The sequence below is a fragment of the Heliangelus exortis genome, chromosome 8 (assembly GCF_036169615.1).
Source record: "Heliangelus exortis chromosome 8, bHelExo1.hap1, whole genome shotgun sequence".
Taxonomy (NCBI): Eukaryota; Metazoa; Chordata; class Aves; order Apodiformes; family Trochilidae; genus Heliangelus; species Heliangelus exortis.
The window spans coordinates 26,820,318-26,836,090 of NC_092429.1; the positions used below are offsets into that span (position 1 = coordinate 26,820,318).

Consider the following 15,773-nt stretch of genomic DNA (forward strand, 5'->3'; position numbering starts at 1 on the left):
GTGAGGCTTTGGAAAACGTGTGATTGTGTAGGACAAGGCTGGGCAATTGGCAGTGTCAGATGGGTAGATGAGCTTTTCGGAGTGCGGGAGAATTTTTCTCTTGCAGAGACAGGACAACCAGAGGAGTCAAACCAACAGGCCAGATGACCTGAAGACCTCTGGAACAGTATTGAACTGCTCTGATCTGTACCTCTTTTTGCTCATCAGATTAATGGCGGTTGAAGAGGAGTTGAAGAAGGATCATGCAGAGATGCAAGCTGTCATCGATGCAAAGCAGAAGATCATTGATGCACAGGTAAGGAGCTCAGGATCACCAAGAACCAGGTGTTTAGTGTGTAAAATCCCTCATTTCCACTCTCCTCCTGCCCCAGCATTGTTATCCAGCTCTCAAGTCAGTGTGGTCACTGGTGTTCCACATGCAATTTACTGCCTTCCAGAAGAGAGTTGGGTTTTTTAATTAATGAAGGCTGTACCTGCCAGACACAAGGCTTTGAGAAAGACTGACAAAACTCACAGGACTGCCTGCTTCTCCAAAACCCTTTTTCCTCTGCAAGATCCCAAGGGGATAAAGGAATAATGCTTTATTGTGTAGACATTGTTTCAAGTGTGGGCTTTGGAACTCTGGAAAAGATGTGCCTCATACCAGCATAGTTTAATTGCCATATGCATGAATCTCAGCTATGCAAGCTAAAAGCATGGCTTTGAATATTCGTCAAGAAAAGAAAATGCTTGCAACAGAGCATTGCCCTCTATAGTGTCACACATGGCATTTCACTCCATCTGACTGCCCCTGTCAGATTTCCTGGAGAAATGCCCACTTTGCCATGAGCCTGCAGTGCTTGTCTCAGCCAAGACCAATGACATGTGGAAAGTGGAACACCCTGGGCACTATATATTTTTTTTCTTTTTGTGGGATCATTTCAGCTTTTCTTCTGTGCCTGTGCTGATCCCAGAGAGCAAAGCTTGTCCAACAGAACCTGAAAAACATTTGTATCTGCCTGCCATGTTACGCTTGTGGTTATTTGCATTTGGAGGACATCTTCCCTGCTTCTTGCCTTTTTGGTAGTCACCTGTTCTAGAAGCTCAAGGTTAAATCCTTTCTGTGAGGACTGGCTCTCAAAATGCACAATTGGAGAGTGCAGTGCTGGAGAATGAACAGGAATGTAGTCAGTCACTGAGTTTTCTGTTTGCTTGATGGTGGAGAAACAGTACAGCAGCCTCTGGTCTGATCAAGGAGTCTGGCAAGTGGAAGCTGGAGTCAAACTTGAATGTGCTGGGCTGTTTTTTGGAGATAGGCACAGTCAGGGCATCTTGCTGCTACACACTGCAAGAACAGCAGCTCACCCAAACAGCAGCCTGGTTTTTGGAGGGGCTGATGCCTTTTTCAGCTGCCCCAAGAAGGTGGAAGGGGCACTGGGCAGTGCATGGTGTGTGCACTGTGCTTCCAGAGGCCGGAGCAGGGACTCAGTCTGGCTAAACTCTGTCCTCTGAGCAGCAGAGCTGCAGAGTCCCAGCCCAGTTGCTGCTGCGAGTGACATCTCCGCTGTGTTAAATTACAGGTCATAAATGGGGATGAGATAATTCAAACAGGCAAGTAAACCCAATCAGTTCTCTAGCTCAGCAGTACCCAAGTCCTGGCCCAGTACACTGACCTCCTACCCATTCCAGCTCCTCCCACTCCCTGCACCCCATTCTTGTGTGTTAGAGACATGGTTGTTAGTGTTTTCCTTTGAGTGAGAAGATGCCTCTGCTCACCAAGCTCATGCTATTAAGATTAATTTTTCCAAATGTGTATTTCCAGTCATTTTGCAAACTGTCATAGTGAGCACTCATTGGTGCCAGAAAATAACCAGGCTTTCATTTTTAACTCTTTAAGAAGTCGTATTCTTTGGAAAGAAACTTTGATTTTAAATTACACATTAGAGGTGAAATTTAGTCAGAGGAGAAGGAGCTTTAACTTGCTGAAGAGCACATTTCTGCTAAGGCAGTTCTTTTGCAGGATTTATTTCCCCGTGGGAGGAAAAGCAAAGGTCTTTCAGTCCTCCACTGTTCTTTCTCCTTATATTGCCTGGATCAGGGCAAGTGCTAGAGCAGGCTCCAGCCTGCCTTGCTGTTTGTTGACTTCTCATGATTCTTCCTCTGTTTGCTCTGCTATACAGAGCTTGGTCTCTTCAAGGCTGGAATATTAGCACTTCTTAAACTCTTCTGGTTTTGGGTTTTGTTTTTTCTTGTCTTTTTGCACCCTAAGACTTACCCCTGTGGGGAAGCTCACTGAGAAAAGCAAACATGACTTGATTGCTGATGTACCACACAGTTCATGTGCTGGGATCCCGATCTCAAGGGGCTGTTGCAGCACATAGGCCTCCTGATCAATGTGTCTGAACTGTGCCTTTTGTGCATCACTTGTCCTTCCATTTTGTTTCTCAATGGGCCAGACTGGGAAGAGTTCTTGCATGCAGCTTTTTTCACCCAAGTAAATGAGACATTTTTCCTTCTCCAAGTGAAAAAGCCCATCTGCTGGTAGCTGTTGCTATCCCTTGCTGCTTTGTGTGGCTCCATTTTAGTTTGTTCTTTTTTGAGGGAAGATGAAAATTGCCATTTCTAATCATGGTCCTAAGTCTTTGGCTTGGCCCTCCTGTGCTGCATCCCACTGTAGATAATCTAGCTGCTAGCAGGCTGGGTTCTGTTGGTGGATTTTTCAGTCTTTATAATTTAGTACACATCCTTTAGTTTTGTGAGTACTGCTGAAAGTGGAGGCCAGCACTTTCTGTGCTGGAAAAGTCAAATCTGGGCTGTGGGAACCCTGGATTTGGTGGAGCCCAGGAGCCCCTCTGAGCTGGAATGGGTCTAGGAGTGCAGTGTGTTCAGTGTTTGTTCTTTGTGTTCTGTCAATGGCATCTCCCCCTCCACCCACACTGCCCTCTTCCCCTTCACCTCACATAACCCCTTAGTTGTAGCTTTTGGCTGCTGCTTCTCTATGTTGCTATTGCACCCTTGTTCCTGCTGGTGACTGCAGGCTGCCATTATCTGCTTTTTAAAATTATTATTTATTTCAACCATACCATGAGTTTATTCTGAGTTGACTCCATCCAAAACACAGAGACAACAACCACGAGATACCACTTGCACTTTTTTTCTGCCAGATGAAACCACCACTTTTGCTTTCTGCTGCCTGTTTCTGTTTTTTCTAACCTATTTTTTAAAATAACCAAATCGGCTGTTGTTGTTACTAACACCAACACCCTTCCCTCCCTCCTGTGGCAAAATACCGTGTTTCCACGTGCCTTGGTTGGAGCCACTGACACTGGATCAGTTCACCACCATCACTTTGACTCACTGTCACCCTTCCATCACATAAAAGGGCCAGGAGAGCCTGACCTAGCCACGCAACCCCAAGAAAACAGAAAGGCAGGCATCCCATCTTCCCAAAGGATTAGCCAAGCTGCCTCTTCCTAGAAACCTATCCGAAGACAGTCAGAGCCCCAGGGGGTCTTGGAAATCTTCCCCCAAAAGCAGGTTTGTGGGGCCGAGGCACCTCATTTGTGCAGCAGATCTTGACTCTGTGGGGTGTGTGTTGCAGGAGAAGCGGATCGTCTCCCTGGACTCGGCCAACACGCGGCTGATGAGTGCCCTGACCCAAGTGAAGGAGCGCTACAGCGTCCAGGCCTCCAACGGAGTCCCCTCTGGCAACCCCACCAAGCTCTCCATCACGGAGAATGGTGAATTCAAAAACAGTAGCTGCTAACAGGCAGCAGACTCCAGAAACCTTTAAAATATAGCCCCTTTCCTTCCCTCCCCTCCCCTTCCTTCTTCCTTTCCCTTTCCCTCCCTACCTCCCACTTCTCCCACTTTCCCCTGACAGGTTTACATAATGCTGCTAAAAAAAAAATTAAAACAAAAAAAAACAAAAAAAAACAAAAAAAAAAACAAAAAAAACAAAAAAAAAACCAAAAAAAAAAAAACAAAAAAACAAAAAAAAACCCAAAAAAACCCCCAAAAAAACCCCCAAAAAAAAAACAAAAAACAAAAAAAAACAAAAAAAAACCCAACAAAAACAACAGCAACAACAGCAGCAACAACAAAAATTTGGTAATAAGAACTCTGAAAGTTGTACTTCAGGCTCCTGACAACAACTTCCTTCCATATCACTGTGTAAATAGAGGGAGCTCTTAGATCATGTACAGAAAACGCTGATGTAATATACCAAAAGGAGGTTAATACTGTAGAATTTTTTAATTATTGCTATTTTTATTCTTATTTTTTCTCTTGTTGTTGGAAGCACTGCAGTCCTCAGAGGAGGAAGAGGGGAGTGTGAGTGCATGTGTGTTGTGGGTGAGAGATGAGCAGTGGTTATATTTGACGGCAGCTGTGTATCTCGGGCTGACTGATACATGAGGAGTGAAATGAATTCTATAAGAAAACTCATCTGCTGGTTTTATCCCCCTCTAGCTGTTCTTTAACTGAATGCAAACTTGATAGCAAACGTTTTAACAAGAAAATGGGCTTTTGCTGGATCCTGTACACACTTTTGGTATGACTACAGCAAAAAATTATCAGTCTTTATGAACTTTTAAAGCTTGGAGAAGCACAGTTTGTTTCCTTGCATTTGCACACAGTCAATCTCCCTATCAAACAGCATATCTGCAGTTTTTTAAGGTAGAATTCTTTCTGGTTTTACCCCAGTCCTAATGTAGTTTGGTATTTTCTGGTTTGAGAGTTTACAGACCTGTAAACACTTTGTTTCTTGCTAAATTTCCATCATGTCCCTGCAGAATTCACCATGCAGCAGGTGACCTGAACTTTTTCTCTGCACTCCATCAGCAACACCTGGGTTAATGCTCTGAGAAAGGAGTGAACTAAAGGGTGCCCATGCCTAGCAAAGCAGGCTCCCATATGCAAAATTCCATGTTTCCTATAGGATTTCTAGATTTTAGCTCTTGTTCCGTTTCACTGTTTTAGCCATTAGCTTAGCCAGTTTCAATTAAGGATGTTTCTGCACGTTAGTGTTACAAATTCTTCCATTTCCATTAAAATTTGCCTTTCTCTGGATAGTTGCACAGAGTTCTGTGCAAACCAGTTTTTTCCTAAGTAGTTTGAACTAAGCATTTACAGACCTGTAAACACTTTGTTTCTTGCTAAATTTCCATCATGTCCCTGCAGAATTCACCATGCAGCAGGTGACCTGAACTTTCTCTGCACTCCATCAGCAACACCTGGGTTAATGCTCTGAGAAAGGAGTGAACCAAAGGGTGCCCATGCCCAGCAAAGCAGGCTCCCATATGCAAAATTCCCTTTTTCCTATAGGATTTCTAGATTTTAGCTCTTGTTCCATTTCACTGTTTCAGCCATTAGCTTAGCCAGTTTCAATTAAGGATGTTTCTGCACGTTAGTGTTACAAGTTCTTCCATTTCCATTAAAATTTGCCTTTCTCTGGATAGTTTAGGTGTTATTTGGAGTTCCATGCAAACCAGTTTTTTCTTAAGTAGTTTAAACTAAGGTTTCATGTTCAATTAGTTTCAGTTGCATTTCATAGAAGCATAGTTCCAGGCTGGATGCAAATACACATATAATTACAAAGTGACCTTTACTCCTTTAAAAACATAGGCACTTCTGTGCCAATCCCTCGACCTCCTGAAGGTGACCCTGGGTTCCCTGAACAAGGAGGGTTTACAATACTGAGAGCCCAAATTCATTGTCAAGTTTGTTTGTTCTTTGAAAATTTACTTATCTCACTTCTGTGGGCAAATGCAGCATGTGGCAGATTGCAGTGTGTTTGTTAATGGTTCTGCTGGATTATTGTGTGATGATGATTCAGTTAAAGGTCATAGTCCAAGTATGTTACATTACAATGTAAGACCATGTCTCCTGCACTGCTGTAAGAAAAACATGTATGAATCTTTTCTAGCAAGGCCTCAACTATTAATTCACCTTTAGAGAAAACTTGACTACAATGAATTGGGATTCATATTTAATACTTAATATTAATTCATACTTAATATATTTAATAGATCAAAGCTTCTCTGGCTCCTCAAATATGACCTGGTACTCCAGGCCAAGGAGCATCCCTGGATGTATCACAGCCCAGTCAGCTCTGCCTGAGGCACCTGGCCTTGGGCTCTGCATTTGGTCAGTAGTGAATTTTTTTATTTATTTTTTTTTCTTACTTTCCAAACCATCTTCCAGTTCTGGGTAACTGCTGACCACGTGACATTTTCTTCCTCAAACTGTGCCTTTAATTTCCATCTACTTTCCTTCTGCCATCATTCATCACAGTCATAGGCAGTCTGTCGAGCTTGTATTTATCTGTCTTGGGAGTAGCTCTCATCTACAAGAAACCTTTGCAAGCTCCTTGTTAAGTGTTTATGTCTGATCTGCATCTCCCCTTTGATATGTACTTGTACTCAACACAGCTACACCATGGGAATTTGTTCCCAGGAGTAGCCTTTGCAGATGGGCACATGCACTGTTGCTTTACTACATGTTGCAAACAGTGTGGGTGTTCTGTGGTCACAGGAATACATTGCCTAGAACAAGGCAGAAGCAGTTATGGTGTTCTGGTAGCATTAATCTGGGATTTCACCTGAGCTCTCCAGCTCTCTGGTAATTATCAAAGATTGCTGGCTGAGCTGTATGGTTTGATGATGAAGACTGAGGTATCCATTGTGGTTTCTGCAGAGAAATGCAGCAGGGGCAACATTTCAGCCCTGGTTTTTAGAGAATATCTGCCCCAAGACTCATACATTGTGGTGACCTCTTCAGTGATTCTGGCAATCACTGAAGTACCTTCTCTGTATTTTCTAAGTTTGTAGACAAGGAAAAATTGTTTTTCTAAGAGTCTGAGCCATCACTATGATCCTTGCAGCTTGTTGCTAGGCCTGTTTCTCTTCTATTGCAGTTTCTACCCTAAAGGGCAAAATGTGCTCCTCTACCTCCCACTGTAGAGGAGAAGGTGCCCCAGGAGAACATGAAGGTTGCAGACTAAAATTGATGAGCTGCAGAGCAAAACACTGTGCTCCCAAGTTCTGCAGGCAGCCATCTCTCCTGGTTTATTACCAAGCAACTTTCTAGAACAATTTTAAGCTGCTTCAAGCTGGCAGCATGTAAAAATGCCAGCTTCTATTTTGTCTAGTCTGATAAAATTCAAGTGACAGTAAACCATGTGGCAGCCAAAAGGTCTGTCTATTTTGGAGCCCTCATCACATTTGGATTAAGATGTAGCCAGTGGGTTTCTGCAGCAATAAGAGAAGTAAATAGCCAAAGTCTGATGATGCCCATTACAGACGTGAAGTTTTGGTTCATACTTGCAGCAAATGCATCAGGCTGTGTCTGATGCTGTTGCAAGGAGCTGCTTGCTCTCCTTTGGAAACAGATGAAGTAGTGCAGGAAAAAAATTTAATAACCTGGAGGAGCAATGCTTGGGTGCTCCCAAACTGGAAACAGGAAAGTTGTCCCATCCTGGCAGCTCAGTCCTTGAGTACCTTCGTAGTCCTTGAGTATTCAGTACCTTTCTAGGATGCTTCTTGGTTCTTCCCAACCTGCAAAGCTGAAAACCTCAGGCTAGCAGGGCAGGGAAACAGCAGCCTTGTGGAGCTCCATGGTGTTCTGCTGTGGTCCATGTGGTATGAAGGGTGTGAAGACCAGAATGAGCAGGGAGGAAGCACAGCTGAGTGGCATCCTATAAATGCCTGTTCTCTACAACTCTGGTTGTTCAAACCTCTTTTTGTTTGTTTCTTTGTTTTTCTCAATCAAAACAGACAGATTTCACATCCAGGAACTACTGGTTATTTGCCTGGTGTATTAGAAACAGGCAGCTATGCATAAAAGCCCAGATTCTTACAGCTATACATTTTGTAACATTCCTTTCCAGTGGTGTAACTCAGGCAGGGGATCCAGAGAAGCATGGAAAGGGATGTGTGTATTTTCTATTTAGAGAAAATACCAAAAAAAAAGTCTATCCAGGAATAAATTCTGTACTTATCTAATAAGTCATCCAACAAACAAGTTTTATTTGGCATTTTTGCAATCACTTGGGATTGGCTTGAGCTCTTTAATGCTTGTTTAAAGCCATCTGCTTCTTACTTCACCTGAAAACTCAGCAGTTGAAGGCCAGCAATTTTACAGCATTGCAGGAGGAATGTGTCAGCAAAACTGACCTGCTGAGGTCTCTGTGTATGTACAATTCTGTTTGTGTTCTGCAAAAATGTTTCTGTCATTCCTGGAGAATAATTCCTGTGCAGGTTGAGCCATGAAATGTATTTCCATCTGTGATTAGCTTGGTCAGCCACAGGTATCCAGCTGAGCAAAAAGGGTTAAATTTAGCCTAATGCTTTAAGATATTTCCTTCTCCACTGTAAGTTAACTCCCATGAGAGTGAGCATGTACCTACAGACCATGCCTGCCAGGAATCCTACCTGTAAAAATAAATTTTTTGTCTCAAGGGCCTTAATAAAGGTGTTACTACACAGAACTGTTTTACTATGATAGCTCTAAATAATTTATTTTTTATTTCAAGAAAGTACACCTTAAAAAGTAATAAACTTGTTTTTCAAGCTGTATTTTTATGCTAATAGCACTGGACTGTTTGGTCTCTGAGATCCATTTCTGCATTTCATTGCCTGAGTTTGTTCTAAAGAAGATTTATTTTTGTTCTGTGAATAATTTTTGAAGGTTCTTGTAATATGTACAGATATAGATACATTTGAGGTCTTTTATTGATATTCCTACAAAGAATACAAATAAACTTTAACTTTAAACAGTTTGGACTCAGTAAGCCTGTGCTGATTTAAAATCCTGCTGTTTCCTCTCTCAGTTACGCTTGGGTTTTGTGTAACTTTGGAGGGTGTGTGTGTGTGTGTGACAGAATGTCTGTGACAAGAGCCACCTCCCTTTTGGCACCCAGAGCCACCTAGGGTAAACCAAGGGGTCCCTGGCAGAGGAGAGGAGCAGAATTAATTCCTTGCTGGTGTTCCTGGGGTGTCCAGCACAGGTCTCAGAGCTCTGCCTCCCCATGCTGTGCTAGGGATCTCTCCTGCAATCTGAAACTCTCCGGGAAGCATCTGGCACTGCAGAGTGGGAGAGCGACAAGCTGTAGAGACACAGGGAATTGCTGCCTGCTTCATGTGGGCATGGAATTTTTTGGATATTAATAACAGCTTAAGTGATGAAAAGAGGTACCTTGTATGAATTCAGACTTTTGACACCATCCTTCACAGCATTCTGCTTGAAAAACTTGCGGTCCATGTAATAGACAGGTGGGTTTTTCAGGGGATTAAAAACTGGCTGGATGGCCAGGCCCAGAGTTGGGATTAATGGGGTTAAATTCAAGTGGCAGCCTGTCACCAGTGTCTCCCAGGGCTCAGGATTGGGGCCAGTTCTGTTTAATATTCCTAATGATTTGTATGATGGAATTGGGTTGTACACTCAGCAAGCTTGCAGACACTAAATTGAGTGGGGCTGTTGATCTGCTATGGGGTAGGAAGGCACTGCAGAGAGATCTGGACAGGTTAGATGGATGGGCTGAGGTCAGTGGTGTGAGATTTAACAAGATCAACTGCCAGGTCCTGCACTTTGGTGGCAATAACCCCAAGCAGCATGACAGGCTTGGGGAAAAGCTTTTTGGAAAGCAGCCCGGTGTGTTTTGTTTAAAATGATTATAATTTGTATTGTAACAAATTTTACAATTTGTAAAAAAAAAATGTAAAAAAAAGTATTTGAGAGTGTACTGGTGGATGCACAGCTGAACATGAACTAGCAGTGTGCCCAAGTGGCAAAGAAGGCCAACAGCATCCTGGCTTGTATCAGGAGTAGTGTGGCCAGCAGTAGGAGGGAAGTGATTGTGCCCCTGTACTCAGCCTGGTATTTGGTCTGAAGAAGAGCAGGCTCAGGGGAGATCTTGCTGCTCTCTACAACTACCTGAAGGGAGGTTGTAGAGAGGCTGATGTTGGTCTCCCATGTAACTAGCAGTAGGACGAGAGGAAATGGGTTTAAGTTGTGCCAGGGGAGGTTTAGGTTAAATGTTAGGAAAAATTTCTTTACTCAAAGAGTGGTGAGGCATTGGAATGGGATGCCCAGGGAGGTGGTGGAGTTGCCATCCCTGGAGATGTTCAAAAAGCATTTAGATGTGGCACTTCTGGTCATGGTTTAGTGGTTGTGGTAGCTAGATTACAGTTGGACTCAATGATCCTGAAGGTCTTTTCTAACCTTAATGATTCTATGATAATTTCTGTGTTTATTCTTCTCATGCCAGACTGGTGAATGTAATCAGCCCAGTTTTCTCCTTCAGTCAGTCCCTAGTTTGCAGCAGCCAAAAGCTGCAGAATTTGAGGCATGGATGTACAGAGAATTATTTATTTACAGGTTCACAAAAAATGCTGGATTCTAAGCAATTTATATTTATTCTTCATATGTATATGAAGATAATGTATATAATGAGTATCATTATACTCATTGTATATAATGAGTGAGAAAAACTTCCATATTGAACTTACTGAATGTAAAGCTGCACTCAAGGGGATGTTTTGCTAAAAGTATTTTCATTTTTCATGTTGTTTTCTTTTTCTGTAACTTTGAAGCATGCAGAATATACACAGCAAGCTTGTAGTTGTTACTACGTGCCTCCAGCCTTCACTTTGTTCTGCTCTGGTCCCCTGCATGTTCTGCCTTGTTCCTGCTTAGGTGGGAAGTTTTTCATGCCAAGAGCTGCCTTCCTGCATGTTTGTACAGAACCCAAAGCAGTGGGTGCCTGGGCAGGAGGCAGAAACAGCTCTCTGGAGGAGGTGAGTCTGTGAATTCCTACACCCCTTGCCCGTCTGCTCACCCAGCAGTCACCCCCTGGCCTGTGGCAATGCTGAGCACTGCCAAGAGGAGGAAGCAGGCCCAGCAGCCCAGGATGTTAAATTCTATTTCACCATGGAATTGCTCCTTACTTCCACTGTGTTAAACTACAGGGCTCTGGAGCCCATCTTCATTGCTCTTGCAGTTCACCTGCTCCAGCTGAGAAATTCCTTAGGAGAAGCTCCCTCCAAGAATCTTCCAGACCGAAGGATGCAAGTGTAAAACTTTTAATGTTTTCCTATGTGCAAGAGTGTGAACTGCTGCTTAAATCCCATTACCAGCTGGAATATTAATTTGCTTATGGTGAGATACAAATCTCATGCAAAGAAAGTCCTTGCTCTGACTAGAACACATCTCACATTGCTGTCCTTCATCTTTCTTCTGGTCCCACAGATTAAATATCCTCATGTTTCCAGAAGATGTATTAAATTCCTGGGTTTTGCTGTGAGAAGTAGATCAAATATCTTCATTGCAGGCATGAAACCTGGCTACTTGTCAGTTCTTCCTGGAGTATGAATACTTGTCTGTACTCAGCTCCATAGGAACATGTAATCCTGCTGATGTAACTGGAAATTTGAGTTCTGTAGCCCCGAACCCACTTTTCTGTAGACCCAGTTAGCCCAGCTCAGCAGCTGAGCAGCTTTGGCTGAAATAGAAACTTCTACTGATATTGCAGACTTCACAGTAGCTGCCACAAGCAGGGCACTTGGTAGAGATCTTCCTTGTGCCCTCCGGGTTCTTCCAGCTTCACATTTACTACATGACCCCAAGGACTGTTGTGTTACCACTAGGGAGAGGGGGGGTGATGAGGAACAAACACCTGGTGTAGACACCAGTGATGATGGAAACTAATGCAGAATGAAATGTGATCTGCACAAATGAATGACATTTCTTCCCCATTTTTCTCCACTGTCCAGGCTTCCATTTGGAGCAGGATACAGATGTTGAGAGCATTCCCTGTCATCATGCTTGGCAAGGAGGAAGACCTGCATGCAGTGAAGGTGGGAGAGCTATAGCAAAGTTCCAGGCTGCATTTCTTTGTTGCTTCTCTTCTTTGGCACAGCTGATGTAAGTCAGACAACAGACAACATGCAGGCTCCATGATGAATTAGTGCTGTAGAAGTGGTTGTTGTAGTGATGGGAGCTACATCTTGCCTCCCTAAGTTAACTACAGTTCTATATTCTCCTGGTCTCAGAGAAAACATGAGATAAAATTCCCTGTCAGAACTCTGGGCACAGTATATTTACAAGCAGTGAGCATAATCATGCTCATACATGCAGAGTACCACATAGCACGTGGTGTCTTGCAGGGACAGTCCTTCCTGGGAGTATGTGCAGTGCAAGTGTTTCAACTTGCTCATTGCTTGAAGGCTCAAAGAGGTGGCCATCTGTGCAGAAGTGTTGGTTTAGAATGTATAGGTGCAGACTGAACTTGTTGGGGAAGGAGGCTGAACACAGCAAAGCTCTGGGAGATACCTGCCTGGAAGATGAGTGCCTTGAAATGGCACCTGTACAGTCTCTGGCAGGGGGCTCAGCACCAGTGCTGCAGCTGATGGTACTCCCCATTTTTGTGTTGGCTGAGGTAGAAAGAAAGACTTTTCTCTTTGGGAGATGTAGAAAAATACAAGAGCACAGTGTGGATAATGACCATGAGCTCAGTAAAGGTTAAGACAGCTCTATAAGCCCTTGGAAAGATGAGAGAGAACAATTTACGATTCTCTTTCCAGGACGCAGCATCCACAGGAAGTTTCCATCCAGAGAAGCTGGGTTTTTTTCTCCATGGAAAGGTTTGTGTAGAATTTGGGCCAGCCTCTCCTCATCTGAGACCTGGAATTTGTATATGTGTGTATATATTTGTATATATTTGTATTCTTTGTTACTTTGTCCCTTATGTTATTACCTTCCCCCTCTGTTAGTGAAGCTGTACCCAATTGTTTTCAGTTTCCAACTTCAAGTCTCAGGTCTTTATTCCCCTTCTATCTTCCCTTTGTGGGTAGGGGGGTAATAGAGAGGAATTCTGTCCCTAGGTTTGTGGTCTGCCCAAACTGCTAAGCTGTGACAAGGAATCACTCCCTGTTCTGGCAGCCTTCTAGCTGTGACACCCTCTGGGCATTCTGCAGCTGACTTGTGTGCAGAGAATCATTTTGCAGAGCCAGCATTTTCCTGTAAGGAGTTGTAAAGGCCTTGAAAAAGGTGCTGAGTGGATTTCAATTGTCATCATAGGGAGTTCACTTTGGCCTCTAAATTAGCTGAAATGCACAGGGGGACCATATATCCCCTTTGGACACAGGGATATTTACCCTTAAGCTCGTACTCATCACATGTGTCCCTTGGTCCCTTTTCCTCAGGCATGGTGACATGGTCTGTGTTGTTCAAAGCTTTGCTTTCCAGCAATATCTCTGTGTGCAGTAGTTCTGTCAGAACTTTTAAAGAGCTCTTTTCAGGGCTTCCCTAGTGGGAAGGTAATGAAAGAGGAGGTCTGACTTCCCTTTCCCTGTTATTACCAGAAGTCACTGCAAAATTTCATTTTGTGTTGCTGGATTTTTTTAGGATCAGGAATCTCTGAAGAATTTATACCTGCTCAGGATTCTCCTAATTGGGATTAAGTGGAGCACTGCCTCTCAATTTTCTATTTGTCAGGGAAAGAGGGAATGGTAGCTTTGCTATACCAGGGTCTGTGCTATACTGAGGATGCATTTAGAAGGTCATTGCTGCAGCAACCAGTAAGGCTAAAAAAGATGGTAAAATATGTAGCAGCTCCTCTGGGGCTGGCTGAAGGGCAGAGAGATTGCTACTTCTTCAGTAACATTTTCTTGATTGGTTTTGTTTGGTTTGGTTTGGTTTTTGTTTTTTGGTTTTTTTGGTTTTTTTCTTGAAAGAAATACATTCCCTGGAAGCAGGTTCCAGATTGTGGCTTTGGCAAAATCTGGAGATTAAAACAAAGTGCATCTGCCCCAACTGCTGACTTGACAACTGTGAAGCTAGAATAAGCTGTGTGCCTGAAAGGGAAAGATGGAAAGCCATAGGAAGCAATATCCTCAGTCCCTCTCACAGTTCATGATTGCACACACAGCAGAGCTCTGTTCAGTCACAGCTGACATGGCTTTATGAGACTTCTGCCAATGCATTGATGGTCAAACAGCTGCTAGGAAATTTTCCTGAAGGGCTAGACTGGGTTTTTTGCTGTAATCACTGTCCTCTCTAGAGTTAGCATCATATCACAGGTTTTAATGCTTCCACCTGTATGTAGAGCATTTTCTCTTCTGATGAGGGGCAGAGGCTGAGTGTTAGCAGGATGTCTGTGTGAGATGCTAAAAGGTATCAGCACCAAAGAGGTCTGAGTCAGTTATTTCAAAGATCAGAGATCCTGAGTAAAAAGAGCCATTTACAGCTGTAGTGCTGATAATGGCTTTTCAAGTGCTACTCAAAACTACTAAAATTACCCACCACCTGCTGGGGCTGTGTGTGAATTACAGCCATTACTATAGGGAGCAGGGTGGCTGTTGCAGGCCTGTCTTCCAGAGATGCTTCTGTCACATCACTCAGCTTTTTCAGGGAGCACAGCTGCTGATCTCTGCCCAGGGCAGGGGTGGCTGCAGTGCTTTGGGTCCAGAATGTGTGGACAAAACTGAGTGGAAAGCAGCTGCCTCCCTCCCACATGCCATGCTCAGCTGCTTCTGTCTGCAGTGAGAAGCTGTGGTCAGTCATTGATGCTGAGAGGAGGAGTAAGGGAGCTGGGTAAAGAAGGGAGAGCAGTTTGTGGCTGCCCGGTACAGAAAGGATCTGACAGGAACATGAACACCCCCTCATTTGTGGACCCTCACTCTGAGGGTGTCTATTTGCCCCAGGGAGCTCTTGTGTTCAAAGACAAAAGATCAGAGAGGAGACTGTGCCCATAGGCCCACTGTGCTTTGTCCCCTTGGTAAGGAGCTTGGCTAATCCTTGGTTCAAAAATACTTGGCATCTGTTTTCAGAAGGATTTAAGTATCTTGAGGATCTGAGTTTCAGCCTCTTTGTTCTGGACACTAAACCTTGGTCCAGTGTTGCCTTGGTGGCTTTGCTCTGTGCAGCTTTTCTCTACTCACGCGTTTTTCTGTGGTTTGCCCAGATGCAGGATTATGCTGATACAGATCCATTCTCTCTGACTGGGACAAGGCCTGTGGTATGTATGTCACACACATAGTGCCCAACAATACATGCCCTTCCAGGCTGGGGAAATAAATGTTAACCTCACCTCTTCTGATCCTAAACAATAAAAGCAGCTTTTGCTCCAGATACATTCATTATGCTACTTGGCATTAGGTTAAAGGGCTTCTGTTGTCTTTAAGGCAGCAGCAGATCGGTACTTCAGGTGCTGAGCCCACAAACACAAAACAGGATGCAATTAAATAGTTCGAAAATTTCTCTTGTCAATTAGGTTTTTATACCTTCCAGTACATATATTTTTATATTTCTATTTATTTATTTGCAGTTGCCTTCAGTCAAAGACAGGATGTGTGTCAGCATGAAGAGCCCATGCTGGTGGACTCATCAGAATGGCAGCCCCCAGGTCTTGCACCAGCTGATAATGAATATGAAAGAATCCAATGATGTGGAATGTGCTTAACTTAGCACTGGCCTCAGCCCAGTTTGGGGCAGACTGGCTGGTTCCCCATGGGGAAGGTGACCTCCAGGAAGAAGGAAATTTGGTGAGTCAGGAACCTAACTGCAGTACCTTCACCTGAGGATTGGCATTTTCATTGTCAAGACTCTGCATGTAATTTGCAAGTTTTTAATGTCATTTTAGTCTCTTTAATATATGTGCACGTGGCTGGCTGAGTACATACTGCACTGGTACCAGGCTCTATGGCCATTCTTTTCACATTTCCCCAAGTTCCCACTGCATTTTTTGGGTTATAAGTACCACAGCTATCAGACAGGCCTCTATCACACTGAGTCTG

At 43.7% G+C, this 15,773-nt stretch overlaps 1 protein-coding gene and 1 long non-coding RNA gene across 9 annotated transcripts in view; both read left to right on the forward strand.

Annotated features, from left to right (window-relative positions):
- Window positions 1-8,755, forward strand: part of RASAL2 (RAS protein activator like 2) — a 176,191-nt gene extending 167,436 nt beyond the window's left edge. For 7 of the 8 annotated variants that reach the window (XM_071751157.1, XM_071751161.1, XM_071751158.1 and 4 more), the window contains 4 exons: window positions 208-295; window positions 1,560-1,590; window positions 3,581-6,282; window positions 7,236-8,755. In XM_071751157.1, the coding sequence (XP_071607258.1) occupies window positions 208-295; window positions 1,560-1,590; window positions 3,581-3,723 (262 nt within the window). In that variant the 3' untranslated portion in view covers window positions 3,724-6,282; window positions 7,236-8,755. The remainder of the gene's footprint in view (window positions 1-207; window positions 296-1,559; window positions 1,591-3,580; window positions 6,283-7,235) is intronic. The other variant, XM_071751156.1, reaches the window with a different exon arrangement.
- A 1,698-nt stretch (window positions 8,756-10,453) lies between these two features.
- Window positions 10,454-15,502, forward strand: LOC139799304 (uncharacterized). The gene is made up of 3 exons (XR_011727222.1): window positions 10,454-11,834; window positions 14,942-14,995; window positions 15,305-15,502. It is a non-coding gene; the product is annotated as an uncharacterized lncRNA (long non-coding RNA).
- The last annotated feature ends 271 nt before the right edge of the window (window positions 15,503-15,773 follow it).